The following is a 19,992-nucleotide window of genomic DNA, read 5'->3' on the forward strand; positions in this document are numbered from 1 at the left end:
CGAAGGTGTACTTATTGTCCACGTTATATTATACCAGAGCAAGGAATCGAAATTTCTTTCAATTTTATATACACTTATTTTTCTGCTCCAGATAGCCGCGCTGTAACGGCTACTTCATAATTAACACCCACCACAAACCTTTTTCCAGCCTAGCTTTCCCCATTTTCAAAAGAAAAAAGACACCTTTTTAAACCATTTTCCAAAAGCTTTCCAGACGCTTCAATTATGAAGAACCCCATTATTCCAAGGCTAGTTTCATTGAAAAGAGCAAGAATACCAATTTTCTCCTTCAAACACACCTTTGCTAAAAAAATCACTCAAAAAACAGACAAGTTACAGAGATTTTTGCTCTTGGAGATGATTTAGTGATGATTTCATTGATGAGAGAGCTGACAAGTTTATTGAAAGGTTTTATGAAGAAATGAGATTCTCAGTTCAATGCAATGGTTGATAATTAGTCGGGAGAAAAGCGGGTATCAAATTTTCAATGGTTGATAATTATATCAGTTAAATGAAATAATGTCTTTTTACATGGTAATTTTAGGAAAAGGTGTACACAAAGATAACTCTTAGGATTGATAATTGATTCTCCGGCCAAGGTGTGCAAACTTGTAAAAGTCTTGGTATGATCTTAACAAGAATCACGACAATCGTAGCTTAAATTTCTAAAGATACATAACCAATGCATTGTTCCTTGGCTATTTCACTATTCTTTCTTATGAGGTAAAGGGATTCAGTAGTCTTTTTTGCAGTATATGTTGATAATTGTGCTTCCATAGCCAATAATGAAATAACTTGTATATGTTTGAGAAAAGGTAAGTTTACAAGAACTGGGGAATCAATAGATCCAATTCCATAACATTCAAATTTTTCTGTAAGAATGAGATATACCCACCACTGAAACATTACAATTTCACAGTCACAAAAAAAGAAAAGAAAAATAGAACGTGTTCGTTGGCGGAAATTACAATACCTCTGAATTCTATAATCTGTATGGATTGACAAATGAAGATCAGCCTAGTTGAGATTATGGTACATCACAAGAATCATGCATACAAACACAAATAGAACCTATATTTCAAACCTCACATGCCTCAGAGAGATAAAGCACTTGGCGAAGCACAAGACCGACCAATAAATAGAGCAAAGGATATATGAAGAGACTTCTTCCGGTAGCACAATACCTGCACTTGTGGCCTTGACAGCAATTCTAGAACTCGAAACTCAGCAGGAAGTACGTAGAGAACATAAATAACCATCCAACATTTCAGTTCTTTTTATCAGACCCTTTGAGGTTAAGGTTGAACCATCTTTTCTTTGATGACTTGTCCTTGGAATCTGAACTGCCATCTTCCCCTGGACTATCCGCTTTATAATCTTCACCAAGGACCTTACTGCTACTTCCATTACTGAAATGCCCACTCCCGTTGCCACTTAAATTAGCAACGGACCTTCCAACTGTGAAAGAAGAGTGGATGCTGTCTCTTTGTTTCAGCATCTCATCGACCTTTACAAATGGCAGTACTAAATCAGCATGCAGGAACTATCAGATAATACAAGGAACAAAGTGAAGTAGAATCTAAACAAACAAGAGATGCATTAATTATAGCAAAATCTGGGAAAATATATTGTTGTAACACTTCCCAAGCCACTAAATGAAAGCCAAGCAACTTGTGTTGCAAAGAATTTGGACATACCATCTCAACACGAGGACATTTACGTAATATAATAATCGGAGAAGGTCATATTTACCCCTGTACTATTGAAAATAAATCATATCTACCCTACGTTTCACTTTCTGAATATTTAAGGGCCTACCGCTATACTTATTTTTGTATTTGCCCCCCATCCGTAGTGACCAGTCCCAACTTTAAAAAAGACACGTCGAGTGTCTAGAATCAATTTTACAGGACCGGTTCATTTTATAAAAACCAACCCCAAATAAAACATAACCCGACCCACTGATTTCCCTTAATGTTGCAGCTTTTATTTTCTCCTTCTTTTGACAATTTAGAGAAATTAGTTGGTGACATATCTTTCCTCTCATACTCTACTCCAAATTCCAAACCAACAACCCACATCATACAACAACCCACATCATACCAAGGGGGATATAACTCTAAGCTTTATCACATCCAACACCAATGGACTGTGAGTACCAATGATGGAAGGAGGTAAGCAAAGAACCCTCAACATTGTCCAAATTTTAATTTAAGTTTGGTCCAAAGCCAGTCCCAACTGAAAAAGCAGTTCAGATAACTGAAGAAACTGTGCTGGGGATGCGGGAGAGGGGATTTGATGCTTGTATTTCCAGTTTGCTTCATTCACTACACCAGCAACCAATAACAAAGCTAGTTAAAAAAGATTTCAAAGCTAGTTTGAGCTGGTGGTACAAATTTACTTGTTACTTTCAAGCCAGTTAATAATGCCTTCGCTGATTCAGAAAGCTGCTCTTTCTTTGGTTTCAGAGTTCCTTCTAGCATGCTAAAATAGTCTGAATATGCGTTCATAGTAATTATCCAATCTCTAAATATAAGAAAATTTATATCTGGTGTTTAGTTCCTCATTATTTTTTTGATAAGATAAAAGTTTATTAATAAAGGTACCAAGAAGGTACTCAAATTACAACCAAACAAGACAGACCCTACAACAATCTCTAGTTACATATTTCCAAGTGAGTCTAAAAATTCCATATACTGATCAATACTCTCTAGAATACTCCTTTTACACCAAAAAAACAGATTCTGCATACGAAGGTTCCTGACTCTAGAGATGTGGTTCCTTTTAATTCTCGAAACAAGCATTATTCCTCTGTCCAAATAGTCCAGAAGACTAAAGGGATTGTTCTCCAGATCTGCTTTTGTATCCTTCCAATCCTCTGCCTGTTCCAGCTCTCCAACAAGCTTTTAACATCTGACGGCATAAACCAAGCTACACCACACGTATTGAGGACAAGCTCCCAGCATTGCTTAGCAAACTTACAATGAATAAAAAGATGATTGACTGATTCCAAATCCTCTTCACATAGATACCATCTGTAGCTTAAAGGAAAACATCTCCTTTGCAAATTGTCTTGGGTTAAGCATGCTTTCCTATAGACAATCCACCCGAAACAGGCTACCTTAACAGGTGCCTTGGTCTTCCATAGTATTTTCCAAGGCCAATTTGACTAAAAGTGTTCAGATTGTTTCTGAAGAAGGTTATAGCAGTTTTCAACAGAGAACTTCAATTCATTGTTCGTTGTCCAGATCATAGAATCCCTCTTTATCCTCTTCTACCATTGCTGTACCCAGTAGATGTATAAATTGCCCCACCTCCTCCATCTCCCAATCATTAAAGTCTCTTCTGAAATTTAATTGCCACCCATTAGAGGAATAGAAATCAGAAACACTGCCATCTCTATTAAAAGAAATATTGAATAGAGTTGGGAATCTGTTTTTCAAGCTTACCTCCCCCAGCCAAACTTCAGACCAAAATTTTATTTTGGCACCATTTCCCAGTTTCAATTTTGTGTGCTGCTGAAACTCAGTCCACAATCTGCTTGTGTTACTCCAAATACTACCTCTTGAAGCACTTTGGGCAATAGGAGGGCACCATATATCCTCCTTCACAAACTTTGCATTTATCAAATTCTTCCAAGTTTTTTCCTTACCATCATTATACCTCCACAACCATTTAAATAATAAACTCTTATTATGTATTCTCAGATTTCTAATCCCCGAGCCTCCCCCTTTCTTATCAATCATTACCCTCTGCCATTTGACCAAATGAAACTTCTTTTTATCTGCCATGCCTTCCCATAGAAAATTACTTCTTAGGGTATTTAATTTCTTCTCAACATACACAGGCAATTGAAACATAGACATTAAGTATGTTGGAATTCCATCCAATACACTGCTTACTAAAGTAAGTCTACCCCCAAAAGATAGATATTGCTTTTTCCATGGAGTCATCTTACTGTTACATCTATCCAGGACCCCTTGCCATATTCTTTGATCATTCTTCTTAGCACCCAGAAGGTAGCCCCAAATAAGTTGTAGGCAATTGCTCCACCTTACATCCCAACACCTCCGCTAAATCTTCTATACAATTGTCTGCATTAATACTAAACAAGCTACTTTTTGACAGATTCACCCTCAATCCTGTCAGTGCTTCAAAAATCAATAGAACCCTCTGAGATACATGAATTGTTCTCTATTTGCTTCACAAATAATCAGTGTGTCATCTGCATACAATATATGAGAAATGTTACATTTTACCCCTCCTCTTCTTCCAACCTGCAACCCCCTGATTGAACCTAATTGCTCAGCTTTTTTTAGCATTCTGCTAAGTATTTCCATGATCAAAACAAATAGATACGGGGATAGAGGGTCTCCTTGCCTTAGCCCTTTGGAAGAACTAAAGAAACCTTGAGGACTTCCACTGATGAGCACTGAAAATCTTACAGTGGATATACAATATTCAATCCATTTTTCACCAAAATTCGTCTGTCTCATGATATCTCTTAAACAAGCCCAATTGACATGATCGTATGCCTTCTCAAGGTCCAATTTACAAAGTACCCCTTGCCTTTTATTTCTCACCAAGTATTCCACACATTCATTTGCAACCATAGAAGCATCAACCATTTGCCTCCCCCCCCATAAACACATTCTGATTATCGGAGATTAGCCTTCCTATCACCAATTTAAGTCTTTCTTCCATCAATTTAGAAATAATTTTATAGACACTCCCCAAAAGACTAATTGGCCTGTAATCTTTAATTTCCACTGCATCCTTTTTTTTTGGAATTAAAGCTATAAAAGCGGCATTGAAACTTTTAGCAACGTTTCCTTCTTGAAAAAACAGTTTCACCGTTTCCCAGACATCTCTCTTGACTGTATTCCAGCAATTCTGAAAAAAATGAAGATTGAATCCATCTGGACCTGGTGCCTTGTCTCCTTTAAAGAGTTTTATCACCCTCTCTAATTCTTCCACTGAGACAAGTCTTTGCATCCATTCTTTTTCTTCTTCTGTTAGTTTAATTAGCTCATCATCAAACCATTTTGGCCTCCATGATTCAGCTTCCCTGAACAATCCTTTATAAAAATTCACAATATGTTCTTTGATAAGGTTTTCATCTTCATTATTATTGGCCTTTTTCTCTTCTGACTTCTTCAGATATTCCAAAAAAAAGTCAAATAGGAAATTATTTCCATGGCTGTGTCTAATTCGACAAAAAAATCATGAAAATAGGAAGGATAACGTAAAATCCCAGAAATGTTTCTAGGCTTTTTCACTTGTTCCTTTGACTAAGTGGGTAAATTGGTTTCGAAGGGTCGGGTTATGTCTTATTTAGGGTTTGGATTTGTATAAAATGAACTTGATCCTTTAAAATTGATCCTAGACACTCCATGTCCCTTTTTCAAGTTAGGACTGGTCACTTAATGGATGGGGGGCAAATATAAACATAAGCACAACGGTAGGCCTATAAAAATTCAAAAAGTGAAAAGGAGGGTAGATATGACTAATTTTCAATAGTACAGGGGTAAATATGACCCCTTTCCATATAATAACTAAACCGAGAGACTTTTCAAGAGAAAAACTTACAGACTGCTTCTCTTGGCTGTATCTGTTGGTCACTTCCTGGAAATGTGCCAGTGCCTGTGAACATTAACATGGAAAGTAGTGCAATGAGGATATACGAAAGAATCAATGACCCATGATAAACATTTGTCTAGAAGTAGATTGACAACCTTTCTATATTCTACTTCAAACTGCCGAAGCTCATTTCTTTTCCTCAAAATCTGAGCCTCAATATCCTTGAGCTTAAGAGTAGTATCCTCATATGACTTGGCACAGAGAGCCTCAATCGTATAAGTAGCAGGCTTGAAGAAATTATCTCCTGCAGAGGGATCAACCAAAATTCAGCCTTAAGGATTTGGCATTGGAGAATCAATTGGAATTTGATAGTGTTTCTCACAGCAGAAAAAACAATGTATTCAACAAAATAAGTAGCTCCAACCATAAACAGCGAATATGTGAGTGCCAGCTTTAAGTTCTGAGACCTCACAAGGTTGAAGTCCCTCCAGCTTCTTAAAGAAAGCAGCTTCAGGGTCCTTAGCCATCGCTAACTACAATATTTCAGATTTTTTATTAGCTCTGCGACAACACTGCATAATGAATTTGACCAACAGGGTGATATTCACATACCGCATTTACAGTTGAATCCATTCTATACACCTGAAAGTGCAAGAAATACATTCCTGCTGACGTCACCTTACCCGATTTCTCACTATCTTCCTGCATACCGTGACAATTCATCAGATTTGATCAGTCAATTGCTTGGCTAGAATACACAAGACATGCACGGCATGTCCATCTAAAGTACAGTAGACTAGCTCACAAATCACAGAAGTTTGAGGCATGTTTAGACCTTGAAATTGAGAAGAAAATTACTCGAAAGATAACTGTGAAAAACGCAACCCCGATGTGCAGGCAAATTAGAGGTAATTACTAGTGTTGAGCTTATATATCTAAAGATAAGGGATTACAGGTCCAGTATCTGCTCTGTATAAGTAAAACTCACTTATGCAGATTGCAGACCATGAAGAGCTTCAAAATCAGAAAATTTCAAAATTACACCTTAGAATGAGGTCTAGTTGTTATACCTTGGAATGAGGTCTAGTTTTCCAAAGCAGTCGATTGATACCGTCAATTATACACTTCAGTTTACTGAGATCCTAATAGGATACAGCTTCATCTATTACAGCTAGCCCCTGACTATAACTTCCTATGACCGCATATAAGTCATGAGCCACGTGGCTTAAAGCTTAGCTAACGGAAAATTATCAAGTGGAAATTTTGTAGGAAAATAAAGATACTAAGATGAAATCAGGAACACAGAGTGTGAAAATAGTTACTATTTCCATTTCTAGGACACAGTAAAGCTTTTAGAATCAGCTAGCAAAATATTTTTCTGAAAATTAGAATTGACTAACAAATTTTTTACTTCTGACAAATTCCATAAGCAACATTTTTTGTTAGCATTAGCAAAAGATATGAAAGGTGCATCACAACATGTTAGTTAAAACATTTTATTTGATCGGTAAATGCGGATATACACTTAAGCGTTACAGTTATGTTGATCAAAGAAGTCTGGAGTTCATATTGAATATATAAATGTCATAAAGGACATGTATAAAGGAGCCAACCAACAGAGTGTGAGAACAGTAGTAGGAAATATACAGGAGGCTCTGATAACTGTGAATTTACACCAGGGATCGGCATTGAGCCTATACTTGTTTACCCTAGTTATGAATGAGCTAACAAACACAATACAAGATGAAGTGCCCTGGTGCATGCTATTTGCCGACAACATTGTGCTAATTGACCAAAACCATCAATTGTTAAAGTACGAGTTTTAAGATAACTAGAAGTAAAACTGAATATATGAACTGCACGTGTATTCAGCATAAGAAGAGTGAAGTTGAGGTGAGACGACGAGATTGTGGTGCCTAAATGCAAAAAATTCAGATATTTAGGATCGTTGTTCCAAGAGAATGAATGATGAAGGAAGATGTTGCACATTAGCAGCCTGATGAATCTGTAACTACCTACTTCAAATCACTAAGAACTCAGCATCAATGAAAAGTATCTTGAGCTCACAATGGAAACTGATAACTGTAAAATGCAGTACCTGCAAAGCCAGGCCATAACCCCCATTTGCATCTTGTTCAAAATAGAGCAGCTGAAATTACATAAAATTCAGTTTTACCATCTCAACCCATGGCAAAGAAGAAAACACAAAAAACATGAAAATATACATGACTGCTTACAAAGTACATGCAAGAATAGCTACTATTAAAATTCTACAGATCTGGAAGTGTACCTTAAATTTGCTTTGAGCTGCTGAAGTAACTCTAACTACAAGCCCTGCCTCCGCTTGTTCACTGCTAATCGTTACACCAAAAAAATGGGCACTTTGCTTTTCAACCTGCAGCAAAACCAAACTAAAAACCTTGATACAGCTGAAACATTGTCCTGCTAATTGAAAATGAAAAACAAATGCTACCTTTCCGCTAAGTGATGTCCCAACTGGAAGAGGGCGAATTGTGACAGTTCCATTCAAAGCTTCTTCAAGGACATTAGCAGAGACCGTTGTTTTGATGGGAACACCCAACTTGCTATCAGACAGATAAGGAATTCAAAAACCAAGAAAAAACTACTAGAATGATAAGTTTGGTATGATGATTACCTAAACAATGCTGCAAACATTGTGTTGACAGTTCCAAGATTGGATAAATCGATTTCCATATCCGTTCCTTCAGCATCAAGAGCCTTAAAATTTTAAAGATCAAATGTCAAGAGAGTAGGCAAATGGCACATGCGCGTGAGCAGTTATATAGGAACTATAATCAGTTAAAGATTGCCGCGTGTATAAGTCAATTGGGAGTCTGTCTACTAAATAAATAATGCACATCATACCTGACAAAAAAATAACTAGCACAATTTAGATAGATTGCAAAAAGCATAAAAAAGAAACTATACACATACTACTAGAGAGAGAGAGAGAGAGAGAGACAACCACCTTTCAAAATTCATGCATACATAGAAAAGAAATTGCAGAAAGAACACCCGCAAAAAAATCCCAGCTACTGCAATACACAATGATACCAGTGGAAGATAACCAATGTCATCAAATGTATTAGTTTGAGTCTCTCTTTGACCTTGTCGAATTCTTCCTATAAGTTTTCCTATAGCTGACATATTAACCCCCCCCCCCTCCCCACACACACACACACACAAAAAAAAAAAAAACATATGTTCTGCTCCATAAGTCAAGAGCTCAAACATTACCTACACATTTTTTATTGATACAATAATACACCAATCCTAAAGTAGTTGAGGTTGACTATATGAATCCTTTACAACCACTCCGTTCTATTTACTATTTAGATCTATTTCATTCCAATATTCAATTATTTGTCTTCTCAGAAAACTGAGAGTTGTCTAAAACTAAAAGTTTTCTGAATCGCAAACTTATCTTTAAACTGGCATACAAATCTCAAACAAAATTAAAAACTTCTAACAAACACCAAAACTAATGTAAGTGACCAACAATGACTAAGCCTTAATTCAACTAGTGGATATTTTTTTCATGAGCATCTTTTGCTTCAATTGTATTTTGTTCTTAGCTACTTCTCATGGATCCCATGAGATTATAGGTTATTTGAGACAATTTCTGTGCATGTGATCTTAGGTCCATCTCGTCCTTTCTAATACATTCAATCATCACATTTAGCGATCTACGACATTCAAATATCTGGAAGCTGCTCTGGTCCAAAAATAAAGTTCTGACAAATTAAAATATTATATAACCACAAACTTTTAAAAGCTGGTAGCTTTATGAGCGCAGCCAGACCAAGATTCAAGATTAGTACCAAACTAAGCCTAACTAAAATTTGCTATTGTCTTTGTTGTTAGTTAGTTGTTATGTTAACAATATTTTCCGTGTATTAATTCTCACAGTCTTCGCCAAGTCCGACCGGAATCTTCTGTTTTTCTTATTTCTTCAAGGACACTAAGGAACTGCGGAGTATCTAACTTTACCAATAGCGATCACAGTAACTCAAAACATATAAATATTGACGTTTACTTCAAAAGTCATAACTCTAGTGATAAACCACCTTGCAAGAAAATTATGTACTTGACAGTGGACAGGGGACAAAATACCTCAAAACCTGCCATATCATATTGCCTCCTTTTTTCTGGATCAGATAGAACACTATATGAGTATGCCACCTCCTTGAATAATTCTGAAGCTTCAGGATTGTTAGCATTCTTGTCCGGATGATACCTGCCATTAATATAGGTTGTGTATGGCTAATGTATAAGAGACTTTTTATGTTTCTAAAATAGTTAATGCATGAGAGACTATTAGATCAAGAAATTTCCGTCTTTATTAAAATGTTTTATCATTTTTTTTAATAATTGAACAAAAGCTTAGCATTAGCACAGAGGTGATACATCAATAAACTTCCCAATACCTACACCACTAAAGCCATTTTTTTCCTCTATACCCAACCTAGCATCACATCACAATTAATTTTTCCACGTAAGAAATTCTAGGTTCCAATAAAATAACTTCAATAAACTAATATACAAGTAAGTATCAATCGTCTATCTATTACCCAATTACCAAACACGTCAACCGTCAATCTACTAACTTCAATTCTTGGAATACTAAATTTAACAAAATTTCATGCTATAACTACATTTTAGTCTCAACATGCTCAATATATTTTAGTTAAGGTACACCACATTTAAGTACACATATGCAAAATTCCAACAACAATAACTCAATTAATGAATCAACTACACCCCAACACCACATTTAAGTGCATACATGCAAAACTGTGATAATGATAGTACAACTTCAGTTAATCAACTAAGCCTCCATCAAAAATAATCAGGGTTACATATATGAATCCTCTAGATACTTTTTTCCTTCTATTCAAATCCATTTCATTCAAGTACTAAATAACTTGTCCAGCTGCTCTATTCAAACCCATTTCATTCCAACACCAAATACTTTATACTTTGCCCGACCGATCCAATTGGACCCATTTCATGTCAATACGAAATAATTAGACGAACAACAATAAACGTACAAAACGAAATTCTTTACAATAGGGCGATACGTTTGACTTACTTGAGAGCAAGTTTTCTGTAAGCACTTTTAATCTCCTGATCAGATGAATCCCTTGTCACACACAATACCTCATATGGGTCTCGCCTTATCGCCGGAGCCGATGACCCCTCCATTTTTGAACCGGACATTACTCCCTTCTAATCTCTATTTCTTCCTCTTAAGAAAAACCCAAATCACTATCTGATATCAATTGTGTATCATTCAAATAGCTTTCTTGTCTGCAAATACACAGGCAGAGAAAACTTATACACACAAAACCATACAAATTCTTTCTTTTTTTTGGGAAGTCACAGAGCCATCAAAATTTGAGAGGCAATTGAGGGGAATTATGAAGTTTTTTCGCGGAATTCAAGGAATTGGATCGTCTTTTCATTTCCTTGGGATTTATGCTAAGCGCTCAATAAAAATTGAAAAAGATTAATGGGAATAGCTATAAGAGATCTAACCGAACGATTTTAAATTGATAAATAATATTGGAAAGAAAGAAAATTAGGGCTTTTGGGAAATTTACAGGATGTAAAAGATGTGTGTGTGTGAGAGAAGACGGAGTTCTTATTTGAATTCGAAAAAGGATTTCTTTGAAAAGGAAATTGAATAGCAATACTCCGCAGACAACTATTTTTAAAAGTAAAATATAAAATTGAAAATTTTAATGTAAAAATTAAATAATACAAAATTAATAATACAGTATATATACTAGTAATATTTCTTGCACAATCTATACTTTAAATATGTTTTTTGTTTATTTAAAAAAATTATTTAATACATGAGGATTATTTTGGTTATTATAGTTATTTTAATCCATATTTTACTAATTTATGTATTCTTATTCCATTTCTTATCATGCATAAAAATAACACATAGATTTTTGTATATGCGAGCAACAAAATGGATAATGCCTAGTTTATATAAATTAATCTAACCAAACGCTGCATTACTTGTGTAGACTTTTATACGTGGATTCCTACATTTTAAGCTTGAAATCAAACTAGCACTTTATTGCCTATTGGAGATCTCGGTCTAGGCTACTCAAATCAATTTTTGACATTGGTATGGTAGGTCTAGCCAAATTAGTTTTTGATAAACATTCAAAGTATAAACTAAAATCTATCAAGTCAAATCAGATAAATATTACTATAACTTGTTCATTCTCAATATATTCATCTCTTATATCTTTTAGAGGAGTAGGCGACCCTCTAAGCTTGCAAATTTTTCTTTTTCATTTTGACATCGAAACGGAAGAAGTACCTATTAAACACTTAAATAGAAATAAGTAGTAATTACAAGAAAATACACATGACTTCACACCATAACAAAAAATGGCTCATGTTTTTAAGTTTTACCCGACCTAACCCATATTGTACATATTTTGAAAACACTAGCTCTTGCAAATTCAAAATCTATGTTCTTACAACCATTGCTTCTAAAAATTATCGAGTTAAATTTGTGTTCTCACAACCATTGTTTTCACTCTCTCTTCTTCTCACATTTTTTACATATGCTTCAAAGGGTCGTCCGCCATTACTGCTTCTCCCCCTATATTAACTGGTTGCAATGTAAAAAAAAATTGAATAGTAGAAGTCCACCACTAAAGGTCATTCAAAGTTTTACTTTAGAAAATAGAATTTCTTGTAATTCTTAATTGTTTGGATTGGATGTTGTTCCAATTGATTGAAAATATCAAAAGGATTTCAAAGTTTAAATTTGAAGTGATTTGGAGTAGATTTGAGCAAGATTTGAGTTAAATTCAGAAAAAACGCAAGGAATAAGACGAAGTCCATTTTTGTATAATCTTGTATAATAATGTATATGAGTGTATAAACACATCTTATACACTATTATAACTTTTTATACACCTTTATACAAACAACTATAGACGAACTTTTTCGACGATTTTCAGTTGCAATTCTTGTTCAAAACCGGTCCAAATCTCCATTAAATGACTTCAAATTTTATATACAACCTCCTTATACTATTTCTAACAAGTCTAAATAACACTCACTCCAAAATTCTCACAAAATCAAATTCAGAATTTAAACCCACATATTTAAACTTGTTAAAAATCCAATTTTCACCACCCAAATGGATTTGGTTTGTTAAACTAATATTTGAGTCACAACTATTGATTCGAAAATTAACTTAAAAGCTTGAGCAATCTCTTTTAAAAATTAAATGATAATTTTGAGAACCTATTGGAATTGAATGTTGAGTCTTAGCTTATTATTTTTGGCCTAATTAATTGTAAATTGAAATATAGGTTATAAAATTACAAAAATGGGGAGCCCAATTAGGCACGCTCACATGCACAGTGTGCGCAAATACACCACTTTTGAACATGTGAGAAAATAATCTTTTCATTTTTCATTTTTTTTCTTCCTCTCCAACGCCACCATCTCCACCGTACCACCCCCTTTGCCACGGGAAAGTTGACGGCCGATCATCTTGCTCTTAGAGTTACCATCGAACAATGATGGCGAAAGAGCCTGATCTCCTCCTAGATCTTCATCTTCAAACCCACGGTCCAGTCCTGAATGATGGCGGGTCTGAATAGTGGGTTGTCTGAGGATAGGTGGGTTTGAATAATGGCTATTTCAGTTGGCAAGTTTAGGGAACCGCCTATGTATTCAGCCTTTAGAGAACGTATATTTAGGGCTCGGATTCAAAATTTAAAATTAATGAGTTCCGGTGAAGCCAGTCTTTATACTCTGGATCCGATCCGCCGGTAGGGTATGAGTATCGTTTCCAGTGATTAACAAGAGAGCGGAAAACAGATAGCCAAGACACTTAATCCACTCTGTGAATTTTGTGGTGTTCACACCTAGTAAATTTTCTTGTTATTTCACTGTGTCAACTATTTTCTTTGGGTTCTAGGTACCGAGTAGTGACTAATCCGAGCCCCCTCATCCTGAACCATGTTAGACATTAGCAGATTATACAAGTTAACACAAGTAGGGCTTAGGAGATCAAAATCAAACATAAACCGGTCCATTCCTAAACCGTATAAGTAGTACTAGTAGACATGTCTCTGTCTGACCTTGAAGGAGAATACAAAAAAGGCTTAGGAGGCATTTGCAATGATCCGACTTCACCTTGTAACATCTCTATAACCATACTGATCGATGGTCGGCTGGCCGGAACGGTTTGGATACACCACAGGCTTACCAGTATCATCTTTTCTGCAAGTTTGTTGTCCTCCTCCTTCGCAATGTCAGTTAATCCAAGCTCTTCCTTTTGTTCAATTTTTCTGTAAATCCAGTGTGGAAAGTATATTTCACTTGTACGATCAACAGCAACATCAACATTTTTCCTTCCTCCAACCATCTCGAGGACCATCATACCGTAGCTGTACACATCTGACTTGTGAGAAACTCCTCCAATGTTTTTACACACAATTTCTGGCGCGATGTATCCAATAGTCCCTCTTGCCCCCAATAAAGATACAATGCTTTCCTTCTTGTTACATAGTTTTGCAAGGCCAAATTCAGAAATTTTTGGACAAAAGTCTTCATCCAGAAGAATGTTGTGAGGCTTTATATCGAAGTGCAGGATTGGAGTATTGCAACCGCGATGCAAATACTCCAATCCTCTAGCAATGCCAAGTGTAATATTGTATAATGTTTGCCATCCTAGTTGACGATTCGTCCCTGATTTTGCGTCGTAAATGAACTTCTCAAGGGATCCATTGGGCATGAAATCATAGATTAGAGCTCTGTTTTGACCCTCAAAACAAAATCCCACAAGTGATACAATATTAATGTGAGAAGTCCTGCTGATACTTGCCACCTCGTTGATAAACTCTTCTCCCCCGCCCTTCGATTCCTTCAAAACCTTGACTGCCACAAGACTACCGTTATGCAACTTTCCCTTGTACACACAACCATAGCCTCCTTGACCAAGTTTATTTTTGAAATACTCGGTCATTTTTTTGACTTCAGGATAACTATAATTTCTTGGAGCAAGTGATCCACAGTTCTTAAGGAAGTCCTTTACATTTCTGTAATCCTCTCCTTTTTTCTTCCAGAAAATCATGGAATTAAGGGAGCATTTTGTTTGTAAGTACAGGAGTAGGATAACCAGAATTACGACTCCACCAATAGAAGAAGCTGTGGCTGTCAAGACACCAATTGAACGATTGTTACCAATTTTGCATCTTTGGTAAATTAGAAAATATTTAGCACAGATTTATCAGTACTCTTTGTCTGTGTTTGCGTGTTTTAATGCACCAGTAGCACATTAGGACTTGAGAAAAAAATAACTACTACTTATATTTTGCTACGAACAAAGAACTGACATTTCATCACTTGACTAGACAGCTGTAAAGAGTGAGCTAACTCAAAAAGATCAGACCAATAACTGCAGGTAACAAGGAAGAAAACACCAGAGCAAATAGATCAGATCTTGATTAATGGCTATGTAAAAAGTGGAAAGAGTTTGATGACTTCTCTCAATGGTTAGGCATAGTAAAATAAAGGAGCCTATGGATTTGAAGAAGTTAACATGTAAGTATAGTGAGAATATCTAGTGATACAACTAACATACGCAGTATATTCCCACAATGTGGGGTCCGATGAGGGTAATGTGTACGCAGACCTTACCAGTTACTCCTACCTTGTAGAGGTAGAGAGGCTGCTTCCTATAGAACCTCGGCTCAAGATGAGAACATCTAGTGATAGGAAATAAATATTTGTAGCTATAGATTTACCTGCAGCTAGAATTCGTTTTGACTTTCTCTTCACTGCAGCCAAAGTAAATCAAGAAAGGTTAGATAGATGTTGCGCGAGGAGGAGAGGAAGATAAAGTGAAGTTAGTGCATAACAAGAGTAAAAGAGGATAACTTAAACATTCTGCAGGACACAGACATCGGTTAGATTGTTAACTTGGTGATGGAGTAGTAAAAATTGATGATTATATAGGTGCCTTCTGCAACTACTTTGTATCTGCTCTGAGCGAACAGAAAAATCACTTGATGAGCAAAAATGAACTATTGAAAAATGAAAGAGCTACAGCGGTAACTCCTGCTGACATAAAAAACGCTACGAGTGTATTTTAACCTGCTGTATCATGTCACTTGCTTTGTTTTAGGTCATTTATCTCACTAATTATGCTCTTTTAAATGACCTAATAGCATATAAGTTCTTTTCAGATATAGAAGTTAAACCTTTGTAAAATACCATGTCCGCAGTAATACGTGGAAAAAGCAGAGTATTTGACATATATTTATGGCTCAGTAGTTACAATCATTCTTTCCTTTAGCATGCCTTCACAAGTTCTTTCTTCTTTTAAGATGGCTGACCCCAAAGCCAACCATGCAAATTGCAACGATGAAGCCAATCATTACAGTTAAAAGTTAAAACTGAATGGCAAATGGAAGGCAATAGGGTACCAGAAAATGGAGAAATTCAAAATGCAGGTTTTGAATTCCAACGTGAGAAGCAATTATTATGTCTGAAATTTTTGATGAATCAGTTACGGTTATGCGCTTTCTAACTGGAATTGTGATCAGCAGCAAAATATGACAGAATATAACTGGAATACTGGACCCATGAGTAGGTGATGACAAGAACATCTCAAACATCTTTCAACGTAAGAAAGAATGGTCAAGAAAATAGACTTCACTTTGGAAGTAAAATTTTTTACCTTTGGGATTGGAGGAACAAAGAAAATTGTTGTTGCTGTCAGTTAAACATCGACCTCCTTGATTGTAACACTTACTACAATCATCAGAGAGGCTCCACTGAATTGTAAAATTCGCGGTTAAGAGATCAAACAAGCTACTATTTTGAGTTAACTGTTGTGACCTCCATTTGATTGGCAATTGAATAAGTGAACAGTTATTAGGAATATCTCCCTCTGGTGCATCCGAGTAGCCTTCCCTCCATGTTGTCGGATACTTGTAGTAAATGCTGAAGCCACTACATTCAGTGTAGTTCTTATAGTCACGAAAATAGTGATCATTCGTGCCCCTATTGATGTCTAGACTGTTGTTGCATCTGAACAAGGTAAGATTGCCCACTATTATGTCCATTTGACTAGCCATATAAGACTTTTCAAACTAAGTCATTTTCTTCAATTTCACCAATATATACAGGTCATTAATAACGACATTTCAAGAAAACATGTGCTTAGTTTGAAATGTTAAGGAAAAAAATCTGGCTTTGCATCTTATTTTCTTGTAATTATATTGATTCAACGTGAAGGAGCCTTTGACCAGCGATAAAGTTGTCTCCGTGTTACTTATAGGTCACGGGTTCGAGCCGTGAAACCAGTCATTAATGCTTGCATTAGGTTAGGCTATCTATATCACACCGCTAGCAGGGGCGAAGCTATGTTGGCCCAAGGGTGGCCAACTGAATACCCTTCACTGAAAAATTATACTACGTATAAGGTAAAAATATTACTTGTTATTAATTAAAAAATAGACTTTGAACACCCTTGCATAGTCCACTGGCTTCGCCACTAACCGCTAGAAGTGCAACTCTTCCCCGGACCCTGCATGTAGGATGCTTTGTACCCCGGGCTGCCCTTTTATTTTATTTTATATATTGATCCAACGTGGGAGAAAAGTGGAAAAAAAGAAGCATACGGACAAATAAAACTTGTATATAGGTTGTCCTTATTCTAAATGAAGTCTCTCTTGCCATCATTTTTCGCAGTATTAGTAGATAAATGGAATCAATTTTGAGTTCGTCTTCTTTCTTGAAGTCATCAAATTGAAATACAGACATTACAGCTAGTTGGAAATTAACAAGGGAAAGTTAAGGAAAAAAAATTATAAAATCAAACTATAAACCTATAAAGGAGGGATGCTATCATGTATAGTTTACCTTGACATTTTCAGTCATCTATGAAGACTTAGAATCCAAAGTCTGACTCCTTTTTCAACCAATTGAACAGAATAAAGGGTAAAGAAGGCACAAATATTTTTTATAAAATAAACCTTATCAAACAGAAAAGTTGTTTGTCTCTCCAAATTAGTGTCATTTTTTGGAACCAAAGGCGTATAGATCTTAATTAAATTGGAACCCCAAATTCTAGTGATATGAGTAGTAGTCATTCACACAAGAGGTTTGAGCTCAATTTTTACTGTTCTCCTGTTTAATAAAAATAATTATAAAAAAATGCAATTCTAGTTATGTTGTGTCTATTTATTAATTGTGGGGAAACCAAGTTGGAAAAGCAGTGTAAAGATATACTAAGGGAAATTTTCGTTCCTATACCATATAGGAAACTATATTACCTATGTTCATAGTTTGCATATTACCCTTCATGCTAATAATATTTCTACATAATATAGACAATGCATTAAATAAGAAATCACTGTAGCTGTAGGCTTCCTTATTTAGGCGCGCTAAAATTGGGGGATTAAATATTCTTCCAGATCTTTCACAATGCAAATCACGCACATTAATCTTCTTTGTCAGTTTCGTTTCAAATTTAGCATCTCTGCTTTTTCGATACACTGTTTTTCACACTTTTTTCTGATTTCACAAATCAAAAACGACTAAATCTTCTACAATTCTTCTACATCAAACGCAATTATGTCCAAATTTCAATAATACAAAGCAAAGGAAAAGAGAGTAGCAATTCCACCATTGACAGTCATTAAAAGGCTTTGAATTCAAATTTGGGTTTTCAAAAATCATTATTTGTTTGGATTGGGTGTTGTTGCAAATAATTGGGAATATGGTTTGGAGTTTATATCTCAATTTTGAGAGGTTTTGGTGAATATTAGACTTGGTTTTGACTGAATTTCGAATTGAAACTCGAAGAAGAAGAAGAAGAAGAAGAAGAAGAAGAAGAAGAAGAAGAAGAAGAAGAAGAAGAAGAAGAAGAAGAAGAAGACATGACATACATTATATTGTAGAAATTGTAGAAAAATTGTAGATAAATTTTAGAAAAATTGTATTTTGTTGTTTATTTATTTTTCTTTTATTCATTTAATTATTGTATGAAAGTTGAACAATATTGTATAAAAATTATATTTAAGTGGTATTATATTGTAGTTGTATATAACTTAGTGGAAATAATGTACGAAAATTGTAGATAAGTTGTATAATATATAATTAGTTGTATGAAAATTATTTTTACTATGTATAAATCAGACACAAAATATACAAAAGACATATTGTATAAATTTTGTATAAAATTTGTATGTAAGTTTTATGTTATTGTAGTTGTATTTCACTGGGTGAAAATAATGTGTGAAAGTTGTAGAAAATTGTAGATAAGTTGTATTCCTCTATAACGGGAAATGTTGGCATATCGAGTAACTTTAGTATTGCAGACGAACATGCATGAAAATAAAGATAAATTCTGTTATGAACAGTTTGTAGATAATTTGTAAAAACATTGAAATTCTGTATTTTCATATTAATTTTTCAAATGATATGTTGTTTTATTGTAGAATAAATGTAGAAAACAAGCCATTGTGAGTCTTATTTGACTCATTCCTCACATTCAACCTATTCTACAAATTCACGCCTCTTTAAATACAATACGACCATACTTTCTTGAATTTAAAGGTATAGCAATATATATAACTTAAAATAACATCTTCTCCTCTGCACAAGTTAGCTCCAAAACAGACGAAGTGGAATAACAAGCTCCCCTCAAAACTTTTAACACAAAAATACAAAGCTCAAATTTTATGTTATTGTAGTTATATTTAACTAGGTGGAAATAATATGTGAAAGTTATAGAAAATTATAGATAAGTTATATTCCTCTATAACGGGAGATGTTGGCATATCAAATAACTTTAGTGTTACAGACGAACATGCATGAAAATAAAGATATATTCTGTTATGAACAGTTTGTAGAAATTTTGTAGATAATTTGTAGAAACATTGAAATTCTGTATTTTCATATTAATTTTTCAAATGATATGTAGTTTTGTTGTAGATTAAATGTAGAACATAAGCCATAGTGAGTCTTATTTGACTCATTACCCACATTCAACCTATTCTACAAATTCACGCCTCTTTAAATACAATACAACCATACTTTCTTGAATTTAAAGGTATAGTAATATCTATAACTTAAAAAACATCTTCTCCTCTACACAAGTTAGCTCCAAAACAGACGAAGTGGAATAACAAGCTCCCATCAAAACTTTTAACACAAAAACACAAAAGCTCAAAAATAAATAAACAACAGTCTACAATTTTTCTACAATTGCTACAATATAATGTATGTCATGTCATCGTCTTCTTCTTCTTCTTCTTCTTCTTCTTCTTCTTCTTCTTCTTCTTCTTCTTCTCCTTCTTCGAGTTTCAATCTGAAATTCAGCCAAAACCAAGT

General features: G+C 35.0%; 2 protein-coding genes across 2 annotated transcripts; both read right to left on the bottom strand.

Annotated features, from left to right (window-relative positions):
* Nucleotides 1-851: 851 nt before the first annotated feature.
* On the bottom strand, nucleotides 852-11,257 carry LOC107814861 (chaperone protein dnaJ 15). The gene is made up of 11 exons (XM_016640356.2): nucleotides 10,694-11,257; nucleotides 9,715-9,838; nucleotides 8,237-8,319; nucleotides 8,054-8,165; nucleotides 7,871-7,975; nucleotides 7,679-7,729; nucleotides 6,193-6,282; nucleotides 6,005-6,113; nucleotides 5,736-5,884; nucleotides 5,590-5,643; nucleotides 852-1,507 (listed from the first exon to the last, which is right to left on the bottom strand). Exons 1-11 carry the CDS (start codon nucleotides 10,819-10,821, stop codon nucleotides 1,268-1,270), a joined length of 1,245 nt encoding a protein of 414 aa, XP_016495842.1. The 5' UTR covers nucleotides 10,822-11,257; the 3' UTR covers nucleotides 852-1,267.
* Nucleotides 11,258-13,545: 2,288 nt separating this feature from the next.
* Nucleotides 13,546-16,730, bottom strand: LOC107814859 (rust resistance kinase Lr10-like). The gene is made up of 3 exons (XM_016640353.2): nucleotides 16,331-16,730; nucleotides 15,396-15,428; nucleotides 13,546-14,802 (listed from the first exon to the last, which is right to left on the bottom strand). Exons 1-3 carry the CDS (start codon nucleotides 16,728-16,730, stop codon nucleotides 13,685-13,687), a joined length of 1,551 nt encoding a protein of 516 aa, XP_016495839.2. The 3' UTR covers nucleotides 13,546-13,684.
* Nucleotides 16,731-19,992: the final 3,262 nt, after the last annotated feature.

This window comes from Nicotiana tabacum, chromosome 16 (assembly GCF_000715075.1).
Source record: "Nicotiana tabacum cultivar K326 chromosome 16, ASM71507v2, whole genome shotgun sequence".
Classification (NCBI taxonomy): Eukaryota; Viridiplantae; Streptophyta; class Magnoliopsida; order Solanales; family Solanaceae; genus Nicotiana; species Nicotiana tabacum.